The sequence below is a fragment of the Physeter macrocephalus genome, chromosome 11, assembly GCF_002837175.3.
Source record: "Physeter macrocephalus isolate SW-GA chromosome 11, ASM283717v5, whole genome shotgun sequence".
NCBI classification, from domain to species: Eukaryota; Metazoa; Chordata; class Mammalia; order Artiodactyla; family Physeteridae; genus Physeter; species Physeter macrocephalus.
In genome coordinates, this window is record NC_041224.1 from 63,688,681 (window position 1) to 63,713,279 (window position 24,599).

The window sequence follows — 24,599 nt, forward strand, 5'->3', positions numbered from 1 at the left end:
AGAAGGCTAAGGGCTGTTGGAGGTTATATGTGTTGAATATTTGCCTGTGTTTATTCAGAACTGTAATAAAAATACAGCATTCTAAATCCTACCTAAATCAATAAAATGAGGTGCCCTTAATACAGGTGACTGAACCTTATTTCCAGTAGCGATAAAAGTTGTAGGGATGCGTACAATAATGATTCATACTCAAAGTAAGAAAGTGGCTGCAGATTTCACAAAAGAGCAAAAGGGAAAAGAAGTTCAGGTTATCTACACTTCTGTTGCTTCCTTCCATATCACATAAAACTAACTTAATGCAACCAAAATATCTTAATCAGCAAATGACTATAGTCAATGAGGATACAGGATCTGCCACTCTAATTTTATTAATATATACTTGTTTTGCCTTGGTTTGAAATGGACTGAAAGAAACACTCAAAACACTCATTAAGCATAATTAGAAAAAATGAGGCATATTTAAAGAAGCGTAGGAAAGTAAGATGAAGAGTGAGGTTACTAAACAAAGCACACATCATGCCTACATGTATGTACACAGATAAGCCACAACTTCAGCTCTAACATTCTGGTAGCAAATATGAAGAAAATACGTATTATTTATTGAATACTAATCATGCACATACCAAATATATATCTCTCATCCTAACATACATTATCCCCCACATTACAAATGAAGAGAGAGAGATTAAGACAAGTTCGAGAACTTACTCCAAAAATCAAAGAGCAGGGACTTCCCTGGTGGCACAGTGGTTAAGAATCCGCCTGCCAATGCAGGGGACACAGGTTCATGCTCTGGTCCAGGAAGATCCCACATGCCGCGGAGCAACTAAGCCCGTGAGCCACAACTACTGAGCCTGTGCTCTAGAGCCTATGAGCCACACCTACTGAGCCCGCATACCACTACTACTGAGGCCTGCGCACCTAGTGCCCGTGCTCCACAACAAGAGAAGCCACCGCAATGAGAAGCCTGTGCACCGCAACGAAGAGTAGCCCCCGCTTGCTGCAACTAGAGAAAGCCTGCACACAGCAGCAAAGAACCAACGCAGCCAAAAAATAATTATTTACTTAATTTTTTTAAAAAATCAAAGAGCAAGTAACAGATCCATCATTTGAATGTAGGTCAGTTTGACTCCAAGGTCTATATTCTCATAGACTATGCTGCCTCTCTAATATTAAATATATGTACTTGAATACACAAGACACACTAAAATAAACAAAAAATTAGCCATATTTAATTTTAAAAGATTGAGAAATAGATGGGATTCCCATGATTGATGATTGAATGGAATCATTTACTTCAGATGTATCCAAAATATTCTTGTTGGCTATCATGTAAAGTTTAAGTTATAAAAGAATGTATATATATGTATAACTGAGTCACTTTGCTGTACAGCAGAAATTAACACAACATTGTAAATCAACTACAATTAAAAAGAAATAATTTATACATTTGAGGAGAGGGGAAAAGGACAGCACAAACACTAGGCCCAGAGGTGGCATTCAAAATACTAAAAGGCTAGGGCTTCCCTGGTGGCGCAGTGGTTGAGAGCGCCCGCATACCACAAAAAAAAAAAAAAAAAAAAAAAAAAAAAAACCTAAAAGACTAGAGAGACAGTGAAGGAAAAAAGAAAGACAAATGAACGATAATGAATATTTGACAATGAATGTAGTCTCCTCTCTTTCTCTCTACATAAAATCGTTTCATATAAGACCATAATCACAAACCACTTAGGTAAATTTTCTTTGTGGCTTATTTGTCACTACCACAAACCACATCAGCAGTACAGTAAATTTTCTTTGGAAATATAAGGTGACTTAAGTAGAAGGAAAAATTAAAGACAGATTCATTTTCTTCTTTCTTCAACTAGAGAATCATGACAACAAATAGCTCTTTTTCAGTTCTTTTAGAATTCTGAAATTATGCCCATTAACAAAGTTACAAACGACAGGACTCCTTCTTTGGGAGAGCACAAGAGAAAGAAAAACTCAGTAAGATTTTTCTTTCTTTAGTAAATTTAATAAATATTTTGGAATGTAGATTAGAGTAGGCAAATTACAACCCCTGGGTCAAATCCTGCCCACTGTTTTTATAAGATTTATATGGTTGCAAAAAGAATTAAATAATATATGTTGGCATGTGAAAATTAAATGAAATTCAAATTTCAGTGTCCATAAATAAAGTTTTATTGGAATACAGTCACTCTCATTCAGTTACATATTGTCTACAGCTGCATTTGTGCTATGATAGCAGAGCTAAGTAATTATAACACAGACCAGACTAGATAAGCCTGAAAGCCTAACTGGACCTTTAAAGAAAAACCTGGCTAACTAACGCTAATGATGATGAGAGTTAGGTAAGCATTGCTTAGAAATTATTTTTAAATCAGATAAAATTCAGAATTTTATCTTAACCTGACTCAAGGAGAAATGAAAAGATCTTATGCAAAGATGCAATTACTCAACAAAAATTTACATTTATATTCAGAAGCTCTTCAAACACTATTTGAAAATGGGACATATCACAAATATTTACCTGAACCATTAAACTTGGCCATTTCATAACATCCAGCATTATTTCTAAAATGGTTTCAACTGAATATACACAACTAACTTCTATTTTGGGTACAAATAAGATATTAAATTTTTTGTTTATAAAGATCGTTTGCATGAATAATAAAAAAAAATTATGAAATGGGGCACTAACAGAAAAAATTTTTTCATAATACTCACCTTTGGAAGGCCAGGCTTGGATTTGAAATTTTTGTTTCTCCTATAGAGATAAAGCATACATTAGGAAAAAAAAGAAAACCACTGTAGAGACGAATGATTTCAAGGTCTCTACTAAAACAACAGATTATATACCTATTTCCAAGTTATAGGTCGCCTAAATGAAAACACTGCCTAATTCAACTAAGCAGTCACCTTTGGGAAGGAAGGATAAGCGAAGAAAAGAGATGCCTGCTCTGGAATACAGGTACAAACACATTTAAGCCCGATGATAAGTAACATAATGTACATCCAAAGCTGAAGTTTCATTTTCTTTTGGATGTTAATAGGGCTCTGCATTCTTAAACCTACAGAGGCATTGTTTCTGTCATTTTAAACTTAAATAGATGCCTAATTTAATGAATTTTTAAAATGTACTTTTCACTAAGACTCATGATCTTCCGTTTTTAGAAATTAAAAATTCTCTTTTGCCCTTTTTTCCCTTATTCATAATTGAGTATCACACTTATATCAAATCTTTTTTTTTTAATGGCTACATACAGGGAATAAAGTCCAATGCTTGTGAACGTGGGCTGGGGTGTCAGGAAGACCTGGGCTTGAATCTAAGCTCTTTCACCTATTAATTCTGGAGTATAGCAAGACTTATACAAATTGAGCCTATTAACACTGTTAAGCGATGATTTAGGGATTAAGGAATCCAATTCAGTCACACTTCTAGCTAGTGGTCAAAAAATATGCTTTGGAAGTGTTTGAAATATGTTGATATAGGTAGCTAAGAACTTTTTACTGGTCTACCATGCATGGTTATATCTATGTCCTCAAACCAGTTCTAAATCAGGTAAGGAGGAATGAATGGCAGGCTTGGGTTAAGTGTTATATATCATCATACAGGTGCCCCTTGAACAACACAGGTTTTGACTGTGCGGTTCCACTTATAAGTGGAATTTTTTTTCAACAGTAACTACTACAGTACTACTTGATCTGAGGTTGGTTGTATCTGTGGATGTGGAATCACAGATACCGAGGAGCAGTGGATATGGAGGGCTGACTACAGGAAACACAAATTTTTGACTGTACAGAGGATTGGCACCTCTAACCCATGCAGTGTTGAGGGGTAAACTGTATATGGCCCCATTCACCACTTCATAAGGGATTTTCCTGCCCAATTTGTTAGGATTGCCAGAATTAAAGGACAACTGCAGTTAAAGACTAGGAATCCTAAAAAGAGCTAACAGTTTTTGCTCTCTCTGGATGTATGGTCTGTTAAAGAGCAATAAAGAGTCATCTCCATAATAAGTATATTCAGTCATGATTCTCCTGGTGAGATGAAAACAAACACCAGCTTTATAATACAGGAGACTGTCACAGCTCTAACTTCTGACTACTTGTTTCACTCAAAATTCTACTCATGAAAATAATGCTTCATGATCACCTCTCTTCTTTTTTAGCCAGAAATTTTAAATCAGTCATAAAAAAGCAATCCACATTATTGATCAATACTAACGTGAGAATTCCATGGGCTCTCTCCAAGAGTTTGCTCCTAGCTGAATTAGCGAATATCCCATCTTTATCAAGCAAGGAGGTGTTACTGGATAGTCTGCTCTGGCGAATCCCAGTTCTGCCATTCCAGGCAAAATCAAATGTTTCACTGTAAAAATTAAATAGAGTACAATTTGCTTTGTTAATTGAGACATCCCTAAAACTCTATACATTTCTTTAAAAAGTAAAATAAAACTTTAAACACTAAAGTTAAAATTTAGAAAAAATGCTAAACCAGCAGAAAATGGTTTTATCAGAGATTACTGATTAATTTGGCTTACCTTTTACTCTTTCAGAACAAAAAATTTCTACGGATTCTAGCACATTCACATTCAAATGTGCATGAAGGTGAGCACATCATACAGCTAATACCTTTAAGTATACCACTTAACAAGCAGTAAATAATATAATGTATTATAATATAATGTCATGGCTTTTGTCTGTGTTTGAAGCCCAAACCCTCTTTCTTTTTTAAAAAGGATATATTAGCCACTGAGTGTAACCACTTCGTTGAGTTTCACTTCTTTTCAGAGAATACTCATGTACGTAAAATATTAATAAAAACTGTATGCTTCTTCTCCTGTTAATTGTCTTTCATTAGTTTAACTTACAGGCCCGCAGCCACTGAACCTAAGAAGGCAGACGAAAAGTTTTTTCTCCCTGACAGTTTCATACTATATAATTTGATTTATATAACATTCGCAAAATAACAAAACTACAGAAATGAAGAACAGATTAGTGGTTGCTAGGGGACAGGAAAGGGACATGGAAGAAGAAGGATAATACAAATAAGCAGCATGAATAAATTCTTTTATGATGATGAAAGAGTTCTGCATCTTGACTGTGGTGTTGGTTACACAAATCTATACATGGGATAAAACTGCAAAAAACTACCCATACACACATACACACACACACACACACACACACACACACACACACACACACAGATTTTTTTAAATGGTGAGAACTGTAGTCTAGTTAATATTAATGTAACAATGTAACTTTCCTGGTTTTGATAATATACTACCAGTATATAAGATGTCATTTAAGGAAAACTGAGTGAAGGGTACATAGGACTCTATGAACTATTTTTTTCCTTTGTACTATTTTTGAAACTTCCTGCTTTTGAAAAATGGAATATAACCTTAAAATATTTATTTTCCAATTAGTTCTTTATTTAAACTATACTACTTTTTAGATAGCCAGGACAATATCTTTAAAATCTTGTAATAGCTTTGTTCTGTCCTCCTGGTCAGGCTTCTTACTAAGAACAACAGAAGATAAAAAAATAATCAAACATGCAAAACTTTATCTACAAAAATTTTCATCAATATCAAGAAAATTAGATACAACCTAAATAACCAACAACTGGAAATAAATGAAAGAAGTTATATTATAACCACCCCCATGGAAGTCTATAAGGTCATTAAAAATCATGTGGGAGAACAGTATTTAATGGCATAAAAAGCTGTCCGAATATATTATCAAATCTAAATACTGTTGCATGATACAGTTTTGTTTAAGACAATTATATTTATATACATGGAAAGAAGAATATATACCAAAAAAAATTTTAATGGACAAAATAGATATTTATTCAAAGAAGATATGTGAATCATCAAAAAACATATACAAATCACTAATAAGCACATAAAAAGATGCTGAACATCATTATTTAGGGAAATACAAATCAAAACTACAATGAGATACTACTTCATTCCCTCGAAGACAGGCAATAACAAAATGACAAGAATGTGGAGAAACTGGAACCCTTATCCATTACTACTGGGAATGTAAAATGTCTAAGCCACTATGGAAGATAGTTTGGCAAACTCTCAAAATGTTAAACAAAACAGACAGTAACCATATAACACCACAATTTCATTCCTAGGCATGTACTCAAAAGCACTGAAAACATGTCCACACGAAAACTTGTATATGAATGTTCACAGCAGCATTAGTCATAATGGCCAAAAAGTAGAACCCAAGTGTTCATTAACTGATAAATGTGTAACCAAAATATCCATGAGATGTTATTCAGCCATAAAAATGAATGAAGTACTGGCACATGTTACAACGTAGATTATTGAAAACATTATGCTAAACGAAAGAAGTCTCACACAAAAGGCCACATATTGTAGATTCCATTTATATAAAATTTCCCCCAAAAATATTTTTTTTCCAGAATAGGCAAATCTACAGAGACAAAAAGTAGATCATGTTTATCTACAGTGAGTGAGAGTACAAGAAAAGGAAACATTCTAGTAAATAGGAAACTTCCTTTTGAACTGATTAAAATGTTCCAAATTAGATTTTGGAATAGTTGGCCAACTCTTAAATGAATTGTATACTTTAAGTGGGTGAAATTTTGTGGTATGTAAATTATATCTCAATAAAGCTATTTAAAACAAGGCCTCAGAAATCAGCAATGCTGAAACTAAAAGGCAATGTGGCAGTGTCTTCAAAATTCTGAAAAGAAGTTATTTCCAACCAAGAGTCTATACACACTCAAATTTCCAATCAAGTGTGAGGGCAGAATAAATGCATGCTTAGTTATACAAGGAATCAAAAACATGTTCCTCCTATATATACTTTCTCATGGAGCTTCTAGAGAATATGCTCTGTAAAAGTTTACAAAGTAGATCTATAAACGGAAAAAATGGTAGAAAAAAACTGTTGATACAAAACAGAAGAATAATATAAGGAATGACCAGTACAAAGGTAAAGAAGATACCACTGTAACAGCTATGTGATAGATCTAGAGAACAAACCCTTCTGATCAAAAAAATGCCAGGAGAGATTTCTACAAGAAGTTGAAATTAATTCAAGATGCATCTGTACATGATCAGAGGAAATTAAAACAATTGTCAAAAAAGCTTAGGGTTGAAATGGATATAGGCACCACCAAAGTTTAGAAGAAAATCTGGCTGAATAGATGACTTTGGACTGAGGAAACAATTCTTTAAATAAGTTATTAAAGGACAAATAATAGAGAAAAAATTAGTACATTTAACTACATTTACCATTTTAACCATTTTAAAGTGTACAATACAGTGGCATTAAGTACATTTATTGTTGTGCAACCATCACTACTATCTATCTCCAGAACTTTTAGCTAAACTGAAACTTTGTACCCATATTCAACAATAACTCCCCATGCCCTCCAATACTATATAATATTATATAGCAACTAAAAAGAACAAATTACATGCCACAAGATGGATGAATCTTAGATAGATATTACTAAGGAGAAAAGTCACAGCAACCACATACTATATAATAGTATTTCTAAAACTCAAAAACTAGCTAAGCCAAATGACTCTTTGCTTAGAAAAACATACATTTATTGTAAAACTATTTTTTAGAGCATAGTAATGGTATACATAAAATTCTGGATAGCAGTTACCTGTGGGGAGAGAGGGAGAATGATCAGAAAATATATGATAAAAAAGTGGCTGCAGCAATACTAATAATCTTCTGGTTCTGGACTTGGGTGGTATTCATTTTATTGATATGCTTCCTAATGTACATGTGTGTTTTGTATATTCTCTTGTATCAAATGCTACCTTAATGTATAAAGACTGAATCAAAGCTTCCTATTAAACATGTATACTGCACACTTCTTATGTTCCATTTCAAATCCCGTAAGTCTTACCTCTTATTCTAGCTGCTGCTGTTGCAAATGGTACTGTAACTAGTCATACACACAAATTTTGTCCAGCGTCAAACAGATGCTGCTGGCAGCACCTAGTTTCAGACTCCAGACACTTGCCTCTTGTCTGATGTAGGCTTCTGCTCTGCACTTACAAAAGGAGAACTCTCTGTGGGGCTAGCAACCCCTGGAGCAACGGATAAGTCCCTCCTCTTTTCTTCAAGGCAAACAGATGATCCCGAGACACAAATTATTAAGCTTCTCAGTTGGTCTCACAGGGTTGAGCAACCAGTGGCCAACTCATTCATTGATTCTTGTATGGATTCTCCATCCTTCCCTTTTTAAATCCCATATCCCCACTCCTGCTCCCTAGGATAACATTCTTAAATAAGCTATATTTGTAAATAAACTATTTGGTGTTTGCATAAGGGAAACCCATAATAAGCTGCCATAGCACACTCCATAGCAATTGTTTATGTCAGCCCCCAGCTAAAATACCACGAATTTGACAAAGTCATAAATTCACAAGGACAAAGAGTGAGAAGGAAGACTATGCAAGGGACAAGGAACAGTAAAAGTTTAAAGTTGACAGACATGTAATAAGAGATGTAGTAGACTAGAAAAAATTAAAACCTAAGTTTATATGTATGTCGGAATCATAGAAAAGGGGAGTCTATAGGGGTAGGCATGATTGAGAATACACATATGCTCGTGTGTGTGTGTGTGTGTGTGTGTGTGTGTGTAGAGGCTGGGGTTTGGAGTGGGAGAGAGGCTAAAACAACAAAATGCAAGTGTGTTCTCATCCAGAACTCTGGAAAGGTTCAGATATTAGAGATAACTGGTACCACTGCAAGGGTGATGCTGAATGGGGCTAAAAATAAGAAGTTAGTTTGAAAGTCTTTAAAAATGAGCTAGATCCTTACTCTTACCCTATATAGTGAAGTAACATTCCCTTCCTCAAGCCTTTCAAAGATTTTACTTTATAGAAAAGTTGGAAACACAGAATCTCAGGAGAAGTCAGAGACATTAGGCATAGCTAAAGGTAGGGGTGGGTGAGGTACACTGAAAATAGGAATTAAGTGGAAGTATGCATATGGAATCATGAGAAGCCCAGCTACATACCTAAAACATCAGTAGCCAGATTTAAAAGCTATAGGCAGGGAAAACTGACTGACCCAAGAGAAACAATCTAGAGATAGCAGACATTTGGAAGTCACCAACTAAACACCGAGATCCCCGATCAGTAACAAAGTACATCTTCTAGCCCAAGAATCAACTGAGTGCATCTGTATATCCAATGATTTATTCTCTCTCTCTCTCTAGATGAAGGTCTCTCAGGAATCTCAAAGTAACATGTGCAAGCTGAAACTATCACTCCCTCTTCAAAACTGTTGCCTCTTTTATATTCCCTACTTAAGTACTAAGCCAGAAATCTAGAAATCATCCTTAATTACTTTGTCTCCTCACCCAATATATTCCACAAGTTTTATATAAGACATAGATTCCCCCCACCCCCTCTTTTCAGGAAACGAAGGCTACAAGAGTCACAATCTCAGAATACGAAGATAAGCTGAGCCAAGAACAAATTTTTGGTGACTCCCAAACCCGTGTTCTTTCTCCTATGTGTTATGTAAATGCTTAATATACAGCAAAAAGGTTTTACTAGTATTTTACACACTGAGTAACAGGAAGAGTCCGAGCATTAGAATGGCAGGCTCAGTGGTGAAGTAGAAGATTGGAAGTGAAAGAAAGCAAAAATAGGCTGTGCCTATTTTTAAGAGAGGACAATCAATGGGATGCTGGGGAGAAAGAAAAAGCTCTGTGTGTACTTAAAAATCTTTGTGCCAGTTGGTTATTTCAATGAAATGACTTGATGAAGGTATCTGTCTCAGTTTTTCTAGGGGCTTCCCTTAGCTTAGCACATTGCTATTAAGATTGATGGCATACACAACATCTTTGTTCTCTATATACAATGTACTCCTTATATATACATTAGATCACTGTCATATATTTGTTGCATACATATAAAAATTATTTTCACAAAGCATAGAAAATCCAATACAGACTTCTCATAAACACTGAATCCTCATAAAATCAGAAGAGAGACATACAGATTTTCAATTTTCCTCTTTAATACAGGTTCACATCAATGTGTACCCACGACCACCTACTGCAAGCCATCATCTCGTGCCAGAACTGCTAGTCTTCCTGTATCCAATCCAGTGCCTCTCCAAATCATTCTCCATAAAGCAACCATAGAGATTCTTCTGAAATATCAGTCAGTCCCCTGCTTAAAAGCATTAAATAACTTCTCATTACCCCTAAGATGAAGTCCAACCTCTCCAATACGGCTAACAAAGCCCCACATGAACTAGCCTATGTTTATTTGTCTTTCTAGAGTCAACTCTCATCATTTCTCTCTTCTTACTCACATTCTTTTAATTCTTTATTCGTGCCATGCTCTCTAGAGAGAGCTCTCTTTTTGCTCCTGGACCATCACACAGGTTGCTCCTCTGCCTGTAAAACATCACCCTCCTCTTCAAAGGGCTCACCCTTACTCTTCACTCAGATAACAGTTTAAAAGATTCTTTTTCTGAAAAACATTTCTGATGCATCTGGCTCCATATCCAATTCTTTAAATACAGTATTAGCATAAAAAATTTAGAAGTCCTCCTCTATGTTTCCATGGTATCCTATATTTCTCCAATCATATCACTTATCACATCTATCTCACAAAGTACTGAATCTCCAGTTTCCGCCACATGACCTGGCACCAAGTACTTGTTAAATAAACAAATGATCTGGCAGAACTAGAAGTTGTATTTGTCTTAATTTATTTCTTTATTTTTCCCTCAAGAACAATCTGACCTTCAGGAATGGATGTTACATGCAAATAATGCTCCAGTAAAAAAGCCACTAATTTTTAAAACAAAGAACAAACAAAACTATGTAAAAACATACAAATACCTTTTAGGATAACCAACATACTATATATTAAAGTGAAAAAATTTGGAAGAGACTTTTGAAGTAACTATATAATACTTAATGTTTTAAATTTATACTAAAATATGAGTATTATTTCATACTACTAATTTGCTATTATTATATGAACTGCTAATCACATATAACCGCTTACATTAATAACCAAGTTCTGTATTTTTTCATTAGGATAAACGAAATACATTCTAAGACATGATCAAATGCCATGAGATTTATCTGGCTGTAACATATGAGAAATTACTCCAAGCTGTTTTATGTGACATCAAGTCATATTGGTTCTAACAGAACCTTGAAATCCATTCACCTTTATAAATCATGTTAAATATGATCATTACTTAAAAAACCCTAGTAATAAATTATTTGACTTACCCTTCAAAAAAAGTATTTATTTTTGTTCTCATTATTGCATTTTATAATACAATGTCTGAGACGGTAAGCAGTCATTTGCCCAGATCAAGAGGGAAAGTTGAATTTAAACAAAAATAACACTTTAGACAGTGAGTTTTTAGTTGCATTAAGCATAGAAATCAGGATCCACACATGCTACATAGTCAACTCTTATAGGATAGGTTTATCCCAGTACTCAAATATGTGGTTATCAATATAGCCAAAGTCCTAAAACATGGTGTCATAACCCACGAGTTTTAATGAGACTTATTCTAGTTCCTTAATGCCCTGGGATTAGCACGATAGTACAGCAGACCCCATTTAATTATAAAACGTACCATATACTTCCACAATGTGCAAATTCATTATGTACTTGTTGACAATAAATTCTGATAATACTCTTTTTGCCCCCTAAATAACAAGTTTCCAAAGGCATATTTTCCCAGTATAGGGTGGTATATTTTATTCTTCACACAATCTTCTCTACAACTATTCAGAAGAGTTTCTCTACCTAGGAATGAATGTATCTTTGAAACCAGTGCAGTCTTTTTAGTTATTCACATTAAGTGTCACTTCAGCAGCCTCTAATTACCATCTCTGCTTCATGATATGTAATTATAGGCTCTGTACTTTTTTCAAATCATATTTTGATACAAAGACATCTGTTTCCAGTTTATACCCTCTTACCAAAAAGCAACTGCCCACTCAACATTGATGAAAGTTTTATCTCTCACTTGAGGAATATTTGTACTGGCTAAAAATAGTTTTATATTTGCGTTTCCTTGTTTTTATACAGACTACATCAATTCTTAGGCCTAGATCACCAGCAAATTGGATGTTCCACTCTTTCATTTAAGAGTCACTTATTAGGAGTGTTCCATAGGGAAGGTCCAAAAGACTCCACTTAGTAGATACAAGCTAATGATTTCATGACTGATTTGATTTTCTGAGTATCTATTGTTCTATCCTCTCTATCTTCTCACCAATTTTCTCTAAAATAAACTCACCAATACAACAAACACAAGCTGGGAGGCTCTCTTGTTAAGACTGCTAGTTGGCCTTTTCCTGATAACATTATTACAATGTCACATATCTTCCTTTATTGTACGCAAATGAAAAGAATCAAGCTGATGTGATCAATTTCTCTGTGAGGAAGGGTCTCAAAAATGAGCTTATACATACATCTTTATAAAATTAGTTTGTCATTCCATGAGTGCCTAAAATCACCTTAACTGCCTGAGCCCAGACCAATCTTAAACCAATATATTAGACTATTCCAACTGATATATAAAAAACAGAAGCCCAAATAGATCACTTCAGGCGTCCAAAATTGAAAGCAGTACAAAGAAACATAACTGGGAATTCCCTAGCAGTCCAGTGGGTAGGACATGGCACTTTCACTGTGGTGGCCCAAGTTCAATCCTTGGTCGGGGAACTAAGATTCTGCAAGCTGCGCGAGTGGCCAAGAAAAAAACAAAAACAAAAACTAGGAATTAGGAAAGTTATAACCATTAAATTGCTTTGGGAAATGCAACAAGTCACAGTTCCTTTTTTTACCTAAATCAAGAAAATGAGTTCCTTAAGTTAGGGATCTCTAATGACCAGGGTGAGAATACTGCCAATAGATTGAAATAAAAAAGGTACACAGGTCACCAGATTAATGATCTAATTTGTTCTTGGGTAAAATCTAACATGCACATATAATGGTGATTTTCATCATCAGCCAACTGTCACTGTTAAGAAAACAAAATGCATGCACTATAAAGACAGCCAGTAGTTCAATTTGCTGGCGTTAAAGATAAGTACAGTTAAGGTTGGATACTTGGGCTCTGACAGCTCTTGCAGGTTAAAATAGTGAACCTAGACTTCTTGTAATAAGCAATAAAGAGTTATAAAAAAAAGTTATGGAGCAGAGAACTGACAATATATATTAGAAAGACATAGTAACTCAAAATGGAAAACCTGATCAATGAAGTTATGCTTTAATTTTAAATGACTGATCATCTTAATCTTGTATCTTACCAGGACACTAAGAAGCTCAATTGATGTTTAAAATGTACACAGCAGAACTCTAGACACTAAACAATGCTGTTTTGCTATTTAAGGTACAATTTTTATAAAACAGTATGTGTAAAGGAAAAGGAGCTTTATTTACAAACTCAGAAAATTACTTATATTTGTTACTTTCAAATTTTACTTACGAATTCTTCATTGAAAATGGTAAAAGGTAATCTTTGGGTATCACACTCATCAAGAAAAGGTTTCGGACAGTTTGATGTAAATCAAACTACTCAATTATTACTTACCAAGAAGATTTCTCCAGCAAAGAAGCAGAATACCCATTACTTTTACAAAAGACATTTAAAATGCAAGAAGGGTCTCAGAAATTAAAACATATGCACTCATTTTTAATTATCCTGGGGAAACTTTTTTTACATTGTACAACCACTTTACTAGAGGCAATCTTAGATAATTTACTGTACTGTTAACTCTAACCTTTTTAACTTATTACACCATTTACAAAAGCTTTAAGAAATTAAAAGAAAAAAAGGCCCGATTTACTGCATACTTTTAAAGCCACAGAAGTATTAATAAGAATTCTAGTTATTTCTTCTTTACGTCCTTGAAAACTTAAACCAAAAATACTTACTGTTGGTTTTTTTCATTTAGAGTATTCATGCCCTGGAGATCAGAAAGAGGTGTTCTGGGATTTTTCCGAGTTATACCTAGCACAGAGAAAGCAAAAACTTTCAATCAATGCTAAGATAAACTAAACATGAAATAATTTTTCTAGGAACAAATGAAATTAATATACTTCAATAGTAAATATTAGCTAAACATATCAGAAATGTCTAAATAATAATAATATGAACCAAGTCTCATGACTGTTACTTATAAATCTTAGTCAACAATGAAACCAATTAGGGAATTTAATAATAAATTCTTTAATTTCTTCTCTCATTTAAATATTATCAGGAAATACAAGGGTAACTGGGCTGAATGTCTAGAAGTGTACAAACTCATTTCTTATTTTAATATTCAAAAAATTCATAATGATTCCTTTGCACCATTTTTCAGCAATAGGATATTGCTCCTATAAACTACAGATTTTAGACATCAATTAATATTACATATAAAGACACTAAGAATCAAAGATGACGAATTGCTTCCTCAAGAATTACCAATATTTTTTAAACAAAAAATCTAATTAAAAAATGGGCAGAAGACTTGAATAGACATTTTTCCAAAGGAGACACCCAGGTGGCTAACAGGCACATAAAAAGATGCTCAACATCGCTAATCACTGGGGAAATGCAAATCAAAACCAAAATGAGGGGCTTCCCTGGTGGCGCAGTGGTTGAGAGTCCGCCTGCCCATGCAGGGGACGCGGGTTCGTGCCCCGGTCCGGGAAGATCCCACATGCCGTGGAGCAGCTGGGCCCGTGAGCCATGGCCACTGAGCCTGCGCGTCTGGAGCCTGTGCTCTGCAACGGGAGAGGCCACAACAGTGAAAGGCCCGCGTACAGCAAAAAAAAAAAAAAAAAAAAAAAAAAAACTAAAATGAGATATCACCTCATACCGGTCAGAATGGCTATCAAAAAACACAAATAACGAACGCTGGCGAGGATGTGGAGAAAAGGGAGTGCTCACACACTATTGGTGGGAATGTAAATTGGTACAGCCACTGTGGAAAACAGTACGGAGGTTTCTCAAAAAACTAAAAATGGAACTACGATATGATCCAGCAATTCCACTCCTGGGTACACATCTGGAAAAAATGAAAACACTAATTTGAAAAGATACATGCACTCCAATGTTCATAGCAGCCCTGTTTATAATAGCTAAGACATGGAAGCAACCCACATGCCCATCAGCCAACGCTTGGCTTAAGAAGATGTGGTATATATATACAATGGCATGTTACTGAGACATAAAAAAAAAAAAAAATACTGCCATTTGCAGCAATGTGGAAGGACCTAGAGAATATTATGCTTAGTGAAGTAAGTCTGACAGAGAAAGACAAATACCATATATGACTTATATGTGGAATCTAAAAAAAATACAAATGAATGTATATGCAGAACACCAACAGACTCACAGATACAGAAAACCAACATGTGGTTACCAAAGAGGAGAGGGAAGCAGGGAGGAACAAAATAGGGGTATGGGATTAACAGATAGACACTACTATATTTAAAATAGTAAAAGTGTCTTTATTTGAGATAACAATCTTGTATGTGGAAAATCCTAAGTAATTCACAAAAAAAATTAGGACTATTAAACAAGTTTAGCAAAATTACAAGATATAAGATCAATATTCAAAAATCAACTTAGCAATAAACAATTGGAAAATGAAATTAAGAAAACAATTCCATTAATAATAGCAATAAAATAATATAAAAGGAATAAATTGAACAAAAAATATAAAATGTCTACTGAAAAACTATAAAGCATCATAAAAAGCAATTAAAGAAAACCTAAATAAATGGAAAGCCATCCATGCTCATGGACTGGAAAACAATATTGTTAAGATGGCAATGTTCCCCAAATTCATCTACAGATCAATGCAATCTCTATTAAAATTCCAGCTGCCTTTTTTTTTTTTTACTGAAATGAATAAGCTGATCCTAAAATTAATATGGAAATGCAAAGGACCCAGAATAGCCATGTTGAAAAAAGAGAACACGGTTGGAAGACTCATACTTCCTGAATTAAAAACTTACTACAAAGATAAAGTAACTGAGACAGTATGGCACCAGCATAAAGATAGACAAATAGATCAATGGAAAGGAACTGAGAGTACAGAAATACATTTATGATCAACTAAATGTTGACAAAGGTGCCAAGACAATTCAATGGGAAAAGAATAATCTTTTCAACAAAAACTGGGAAAACTATATGTCCACGTGGAAAAGAATGAAGTTGGATCAAAGACCAAAATACAAATGCTAAAAGTATAAAACTCTTAAAACATAGGAGTAAATATTCCTGACATTGGATTAGGCAATGGTTACTTAGAGATGAAACCAAAGGCACAAGCAACCAGAGAGAAAGACTGATAAACTAGATATCACCAAAATCTAATACTTTTGTGCTTCAAAAGACACTATATCAAGAAAGTGAAAAGACAATCCACAAAATGGTATCAACAGAAAATGGCCAATCAAATATCTGATAAGAAGCTTGAATCCAGAATATAAAAAGAAATTTTGCAACTGAATAATACAAAAGATAACCCAATTTTAAAATGAACAGAGTATGAATAGGTATTTTTCCAAAGACAACACACAAATGGCTAATAAGCACATAAAAAGATGCTCAACATCATTAGTCATCAGAGAAATGAAATCCAAACTACAATGAGATTGCACTTCACGCCCCCTAGCATGACTATAATAAAAAAGGAAGATAGTAAGTGTTGGCAAGGACATGTAAAAATTGGAAACTTGCATACAGTGCTGAATGTGAAATGATACAGTAACTTTGGGAAACAGTCTAGCAGTTCAACAAAAAATTAAACAGAGTTACCATATGACCCAGAAATTCCCCTACTAAGTATATACCCAACAGAACTGAAGACATACATCTATACCCACATAAAAACTGTTACTGGAAAATATACGTCTTGGGATCAACAAATTCAGTTAGAACTTTGAACAACTTCATTTTCTTACATATTTGAACGCATTGTTTTTGTTTCATTTATTCAGTTCCTAAGTCATGGACACCAAATATCCTTATGACAAATTATCATTTTCTATTCTCCATATGAATTCTTTTCTTCTGCATATTGAAATACAATCACTTCAGGCCTTTCCTTAATATTAGTAATGCAATTTTCAGATATGTTTCCTCTATTTATTGAGATCACATAGGTGTTCATTTATGCCTCTACTTGTTTTAGTAGTTCAAAATCTATTTCAACATCATTCTGATATTTCATAGTCTTAAATTTGTGCTACTGCTTTACTGGATTCATGTTCTTAAATTCTTCTTAAACTGTAAAGTGCCCACCGGGAATTTTCTTCTCGTTTTTGGCGTATCTTCCTTGCCAACACAATAGGGTGTTTCTTTTATGCATGTTATTTCCCTTTGTGTAATGATTTTTTAAACATTAATTATTAAATATTTTAAAGGAATAATATACTGAACACTTGCAATTGACCACTGAGATTAGAAAATGAAGTCCTGTGCACCTTTCTTCTTGATCCCATTTCAACAGCATTCAGATCCCAACATTGCCCACTTGTTGGAATTAGCATAAAAGGACTTTAAAATTGCTATCATTATGTTCAATGACTTAAAGTATAAGACAGTCTTATGACCTAACAGAAAAATCTCAGGAGAGAAATGGAAACTGTAAAAAGAATCCAAATGGGGCTTCCCTGGTGGTGCAGTGCTTTAGAGTCTGCCTGCCAATGCAGGGGACACGGGTTCGTGCCCCGGTCCGGAAAGATCCCACATGCCGTGGAGCAGCTAGGCCCGTGAGCCATGGCCGCTAAGCCTGTGCATCCGGAGCCTGTGCTCCGCAAACGGAGAGCCCACAACAGTGAGAGGCCCGCATGCCGCAAAAAAAAAAAAAAAGAAAAAAAAGAATCCAAATGGATATTCTGGAACTGAAAAGTGAAATTTTCTGAAATGAAAAATTCATTCTATGGTCTTACAAGGAGACTTGAAACAGCATAATAAACTTGATATCAGATAAATAAAAAATTATCCAATATGAAGAACAGGAAGAACAAAGATAGAAGAAAAATCCACAGAATATGAGGAATCTGAGACAATATCAAATATTCTAAGAGCATGTAATTGGGGTCTCAGAAGAAAAATTGCAGCAGAAAAAGATTTCAGAAAAAATACTGACCAAAAATTTCCTAAATTTGATGAAAAATAATGAAGCACAGGTCCAAAAGGTATAGCAAAAACCAAACAGCATAAATATAAATATAAATCATATCTAGGGACATCACAGTCAAACTGCTGAAAATAAAAAAATAAAGAGAAAATCTTGAAGCAGCCAGATGAAAAAAGGTACATTAGATATGAAAGAACGACAACAGAATGACATCTGAGTTTAACATCACAAATAACGTAGGACAAAAGAAAATGGAACAACATCTTTAAAGCGCCAAAAGTTTGATAGTTCCTAATGATGTTAAACATATGTCTACTTTATGACACAGTAAACTCCATCATAACTTTTACCCAAGGAATGAAAATTTATATACACAAAATGAATTGAACAAGAATGTTTATAGCAGGGTTCCTCACAATAGCTCAAGACAGTACAAACTTTATATCCATCAAGAAACAAATGATAAACACAAAGTTGTATACACAATTGTATATACATTAACAATGGAGTACAACTCAGCAACAAATTACTGATATAGGGAACAACATAAATGAATACATATATAATTATGTTATATAACAGAAGCAGAACACAAAAGAATACTGTATGATTCCATTTCTGTTTTAGAAAAGGCAAAATTAATTTATAGTAACAGACATCTTAAGAGGAGTTGCCTAAAGGGGGTGGGAAAATGTACGAGAGTAAGAATAAACTTTCTGATACAACTTTATTTGAATATTTTATATTTTTGTGGTCATATCTTTTTGTGTTCATATGCTTTGTCTCTTATAAAAATCTTACATCTGAATTTTATTTTAATTGCATAATCTTTTTTTAAACTGTTTAGTTGGGTTTGTTTTAATTTATTGGTATTACTGATATATCTGGAATTTTTTCTGCCTTATTTTATGTTTTGTATCTACCCTAATTACTGTACGCTTTTACCCAGACTTCTACTGAACTATTTTCTTTATATTCTGATTTATTTGTTTTGTTCTGGAAGTTATATACACTCTCCTCTTTGATTATTCTTGAATTTTTAACATATTCATGAATTCTAAACTAAATTAATTCTCTATTCTCTTTTTCTAAAGATTACGAGAAACTTTAAATCTCTGATACAAGTCATCCCCTTCCTATCACAGCTATTGTTACCCAGTATTTATTTTCACCTTATTTTCTTCCCACTAATCAAGCAAATTAGGCATTACGTTTTATAAAATAATAACTTGTATTTACAAGTTTCTCAAACTTCCTAGTGAGTTCAGCTTGTCTTTCTCAACTAAATCTTTTTATAAATTCTATTGATGAAGATCTGCTCAAATTACTATCTAGTTTTATTTACTGCTATTGTTCACCTTTGCCTGACATAGCTTTCTCCATCCTTTTATTTTTATCATTTTAAAAATCTAGATATCATTTAATTAAACTTTTTGAAAAATTCATTTTGAGATTTTAATTGGTGATGTTAATCTATTTTTATTAATTTAAATCATAGTACTTGTTTCTTGTATTTTGTTTCACTTTTATTTCACTCTTCAAATCCATATTCCCCCTTGTTAGTTTTCATTTGATAGATAAAGGTTTCTCGTGCTACTTTAGAAGACAGAGATTCAGGGAATTCCCTGGAAGACAGAGATTCAGGGAATTCCCTGGTGATCCAGTGGTTAGGACTCTGTGCTTTCGCTGCCGAACTCATGGGTTCAATCCCTGGTTGGGGAACTAAAGTCCCACAAGCCACTTGCAGCAGACAAAAAAAAAAAAGAATCAATTTTTGTTATTGTGGTTGTCTGTAAGGCAGACATTCATGTTTGTTTATCCACACTGATTTCCTAAATTTGATAAACAGCCTTATTCTGTCAACTCAATAGAAATAGCTCCCTGACTTTCCTACAGGCTTCCCCAAAATACATATTGGCATATCCTGTATTTGTTTCCGTCTACCATTTTCAAACAAGAATTCTGATCACATAACATTTTATTTAGAATATTTTAAATTATTTTAATGCAAATCTCTGCAGTGGGTAGTAGACAGGGCTTTAGCATTCATTATCACAATTGAGCCTCGCGTTGCCCCTGTGCAGTAGGGACTACCTTTCAGAGAAGGAAGTTGAGGCTCTGAGAAACAACATCTTCCACACACAGGAATACAGGGGCTAAGTAGCAGAGCCAGAATTTGTACCTGGCACTGCCTGACTCCAAATGCCAGGCTGTTTCTCCTCTCTCTTTTGAGAGTAACGTGGAGGTCCCCACGTCAGAATCTTTGTGCCCTGCCACAGCCCTGGCAAAAAGCAAAAGACGGTCAGGTCTTCCCAGCACTGAAGCCTTCCCCAAATCAGGCAAGCTGGCTAGTTCCCACTCTGGTCCTGAGGAGGCCCTGAGGAGTAAGGTGTGGACACTTCCTGGGGTTCCCATAACGTATTTTTATTTTTGGTATGCTTAATTCCATGAAAAATAGTCTCTTCTAGATATCTATCTATGACTTACATCAGGCTTCAAGATATGCAATTAATTTTTAAAACTGTGGTAAAATTTACATATTGTAGAACATACTCATTATAAGCATATAGTTAGTTAAGTTTAGACAAAACTGCCACCAAAAGAAGACATAGAATAATTCCAGGGACTTCCCTGGCAGTCCAGTGGTTAAGACTCTGCACTTCCACTGCAGAGGGCACGGGTTCGATCCCTGGTGGGGGAAGTAAGATCCGGCATGCTGTGTGGCACAGCCAAAAAAAGAAAAGAAGAATTTCCATCATCTCCCAAAGTTCCCTCACGCCCTTTCTTCGACAATCCCCCACACACCCTCCTGGGCCAAGGCAACCACTAACCTGCTGTCCATATCGACTGGTTTGCATTTTCTGGAATTTTATATAAGTGGAATAAAACAGTATGCTCTCTTTTGTGTAAGGTTTCACTCAACATTACATTTTAGAGTTTGATCTATAAAAAGTCTTCATGTGGGGCTTCCCTGGTGGCGCAGTGGTTGAGAATCCGCCTGCCGATGCAGGGGACACGGGTTCGTGCCCCAGTCCGGGAAGATCCCACATGCCGCGGAGCGGTTAGGCCCGTGAGCCATGGCCTCTAAGCCTGTGAGTCTGGAGCCTGTGCTCCGCAACGGGAGAGGCCACAACAGTGAGAGGCCTGTGTACCACAAAGAAAAAAAAAAAAAAAGTCTTCATGTGAACATACGTGTTCATTTCTTACGTGGAGAGAACATATGGAAAGCATATGCTTACCTTTATAAAAAACTGACACTGTTTTCCAAAATAATTGTACTATATTTTACACTGCCAGCCGAGTGTATAAGCATTCCAGCTGCTCCACATACTCATCATCAGTACTGTCAACTTCTTAAATTTTAGCCATGACACAGGCTGTTAATGTGACTTCACTGTGATTATAATTTGCATTCCCTAATGACTTATAAAGCTGGTAATCTTTAATGTGCCTATAGATGATTCATATATCTTCTTTTCTAAGTGTATGCTTAAACCTCTTGACCATTTTTTTTTTTAAGCAGAAAGTAACATTTTTTTTTTTTTTTTGGCTGCACTGTGTGGCATGAGGGATCTTCCCCAAACAGGGATCAAACCTGCACCCCCCGCAGTGGAAGCACAGAGTCTTAACCACTGGACTGCCAGGGAAGTCCCTCTTGACCATTTTTAACTGAACTGTTTCTCTTATTATTGCAGGAGGTTTTTTTTTTAATATTTTGTTTTGAAGTCCATTATCGGTTATGTATTATAAATTATTATGAATATTGTTTCCCAGGCTGTGATATGCTTTATGTTTTTTTTAACAATATCTGTTTTAAAGTAGAAGTTTTCAATTTTGGTGAACTCTAATTTCTCAATTTTTTCCTTTTATAGTTCATGCTCATATGTCCCATCTAATAAATTTTGTCCCAAGACTGCAAAGATTTTCTCTCAGGTTTTCTTCTATCAATTTAATAGTTTTGTTCTTTGCAAAGAGCTGTATGACCCATTTCAAGTTAATTTTTATGTATAATATAAGGTAAAGGTCAAAGTTCTCTTTTTTTTTTTTTTTTTTTTTGCGGTACGCGGGCCTCTCACTGTTTTGGCCTCTCCCGTCGCGGAGCACAGGCTCTGGACGCCCAGGCTCAGCGGCCATGGCTCACGGGCTTAGCCGCTCCGCGGCATGTGGGATCTTCCTGGACCGAGGCACGAACCCGTGTGCCCTGAATCCACAGGCGGACTCTCAACCACTGCGCCACCAGGGAAGCCCCAAAGTTCTCTTGAACATATGGATATCCAGGTTGTTCCAGTGCCGTTTTTTTTTTTAAAGACTATATATACCCCCACTGAATTATCTGAGGGCCTTTGGGGAAAATCAATTGACAATATATGTATAGATCTTTTCCTGGACTCTTGTTTTTTTTCTACAGAAAAGGATTTTATTCAATTTTCCTAAAATTATTAAAATTTTTTTATTGGAGTATAGTAGCTTTACAATGTTGTGTTAGCTTCTACTGCACAGCAAAGTGAATCAGCTATACATATACATACTTCCCCTCTTTTTTGGATTTCCTTCCCATTTAGGTCACCACAGAGCATTGAGTACAGTTCCCTGTGCTATACAGTAGGTTTCTATTGCTCTCTTGCTTACACTAAGAGAACAATGTCATGATTATTTTAATCTTAAAATCATATAGTGTATGATCTCCGGCTTCATTATTCTTCTTCATAATTGTTTTGGTCATTCTAGATATTCAACATTTCTATGTAACTTTTAGTTATCAGCATATGAATTGCTACCCCAAAATCTGCTTCGATATTCACTGGGACTTCATTCAATCCAAAGATCCATCTGGGGGAGAACTGACATCTCAGAAATAGAAAAATATGTATCTCTCTTCATTTATTTAGGCCTTTTTCAATTTCTCTCAGTTGTATACTGGTCTAACAGTATTTTGTTAAATTTATCCCTAAATATTTCATGTTTTGGTATGCTATATTATAATCCATTGCGTATCAAATCACTCCAAAACCTAGCACTTAAAAATAACACATCATATCACAGACTTTGTAGAGGAACAGGTTTCAAGAGCTGCTTAGCTGGATGGTTCTGACAGGGTCTCTCATGAGCTGTATTCAAGCTGTCAGCCAAGGCTGTGGTCATTTCAAAACTAGAATGGAACTGAAGGACCTGCCTCTAAGGTCACTCATGTGACCTTAGAGGCAAGCCTCAAAGTTCTCCACTGCCTTTGACTAGAGGTTTCAGTGGTATTCTCAGTAGGGCTACTCACAACGGCAGCTTGATCCTCCAAGAGACAGTGATACGAGAGAGAGCTAGCAAGTGAGAAAGTACCTAAGATGGAAACTGCAGTCTTTTTTAACAATTTTGGAAGTGATGTACTATTACTTCTGCTATGTCCTATAGGTCACATAGACCAACACTGGTAAAATGTGGGAGGAGACTACACAAGGTTGTAAATACCAGAAGATGGGGATAAATGGGGAATAACTACTGTAGCTGGCTGCCACAGATATATAAATGGAATTTATAAGTTTCATTTTCCAAGTGTTCATGGCTAGAATACTACAATTTAATTTTCTATATTTAGCTGGTATACTGTGAGACTGTTAAATTCACTTTTCAGATTAAAGAAGCATTTTTTAAACCCATTAGTACTTTCTAAATAGATGATCATGTTGTCTACATCTTCCTTTTCAGTCTATGTACCTATTCCTTTTTGCTGCCTTGTTGAACAATGACCTTTAGTACAATGTTAAATCTGAGAGGCAAAAGCAGATATCTTTCCCTTGTTCTTAATGTCAGGGAAAAAGTACTCAGTCTTTCACCATTACATATGAAGTCTGCTGTAGAATTTTCATGTGTATTCTTTATAAAGTTGAGGAAGTTGCCTTCTATTCCTAGGCTGCTAAAAGTTTAGGAATGGGCATAGAATTATGACAAATTCTTTTTTTTTTTTCTATCAGTGATTCCATTTTATTGCAGTGTAGTATTTCATTTCTGGACATATCACCGTTGGTATACGGTGACCATTTGATGGTTACCTGGGTGATTCCAGGTTTTGGCTGTTACAAATAAAACTTCAATTAAAATTCATGTACAGGTCTTTGTACGAACGTATGTCTTCATTCCTCTTGAGTAAATATCTAGGAGTGGGATGGATGGATTATATAATAGGTGCAGGTTTCACTTTTTTTTTTTTTTAACATCTTTATTGGAGTATAACTGTTTTACAATACTGTGTTAGTCTCTCCTCCAAAACAAAGTGAATCAGTTATACATATACACATGTTCCCATATCTCCTCCCTCCCGCGTCTCCCCCCCCTCCCCGCCTCCCCATCCCACCCCCCGCCGGTGGTCACAAAGCACAGAGGTGATCTCCCTGCGCTATGCGGCAGCCTCCCACTAGCTATCTAATTTACGTTTGGTAGTGTATAT

At 35.1% G+C, this 24,599-nt stretch overlaps 1 protein-coding gene across 8 annotated transcripts in view; it reads right to left on the reverse strand.

Annotated features, from left to right (window-relative positions):
* Positions 1-24,599, reverse strand: part of MYO9A (myosin IXA) — a 283,494-nt gene that overhangs the window by 103,488 nt on the left and 155,407 nt on the right. For all 8 annotated transcript variants that reach the window (XM_028495017.1, XM_055088082.1, XM_024128692.3 and 5 more), the window contains 3 exons: positions 13,959-14,034; positions 4,232-4,375; positions 2,731-2,770 (listed from right to left, as the gene is read on the reverse strand). In XM_028495017.1, coding sequence (XP_028350818.1) covers positions 2,731-2,770; positions 4,232-4,375; positions 13,959-14,034 — 260 coding nt within the window. The remainder of the gene's footprint in view (positions 1-2,730; positions 2,771-4,231; positions 4,376-13,958; positions 14,035-24,599) is intronic.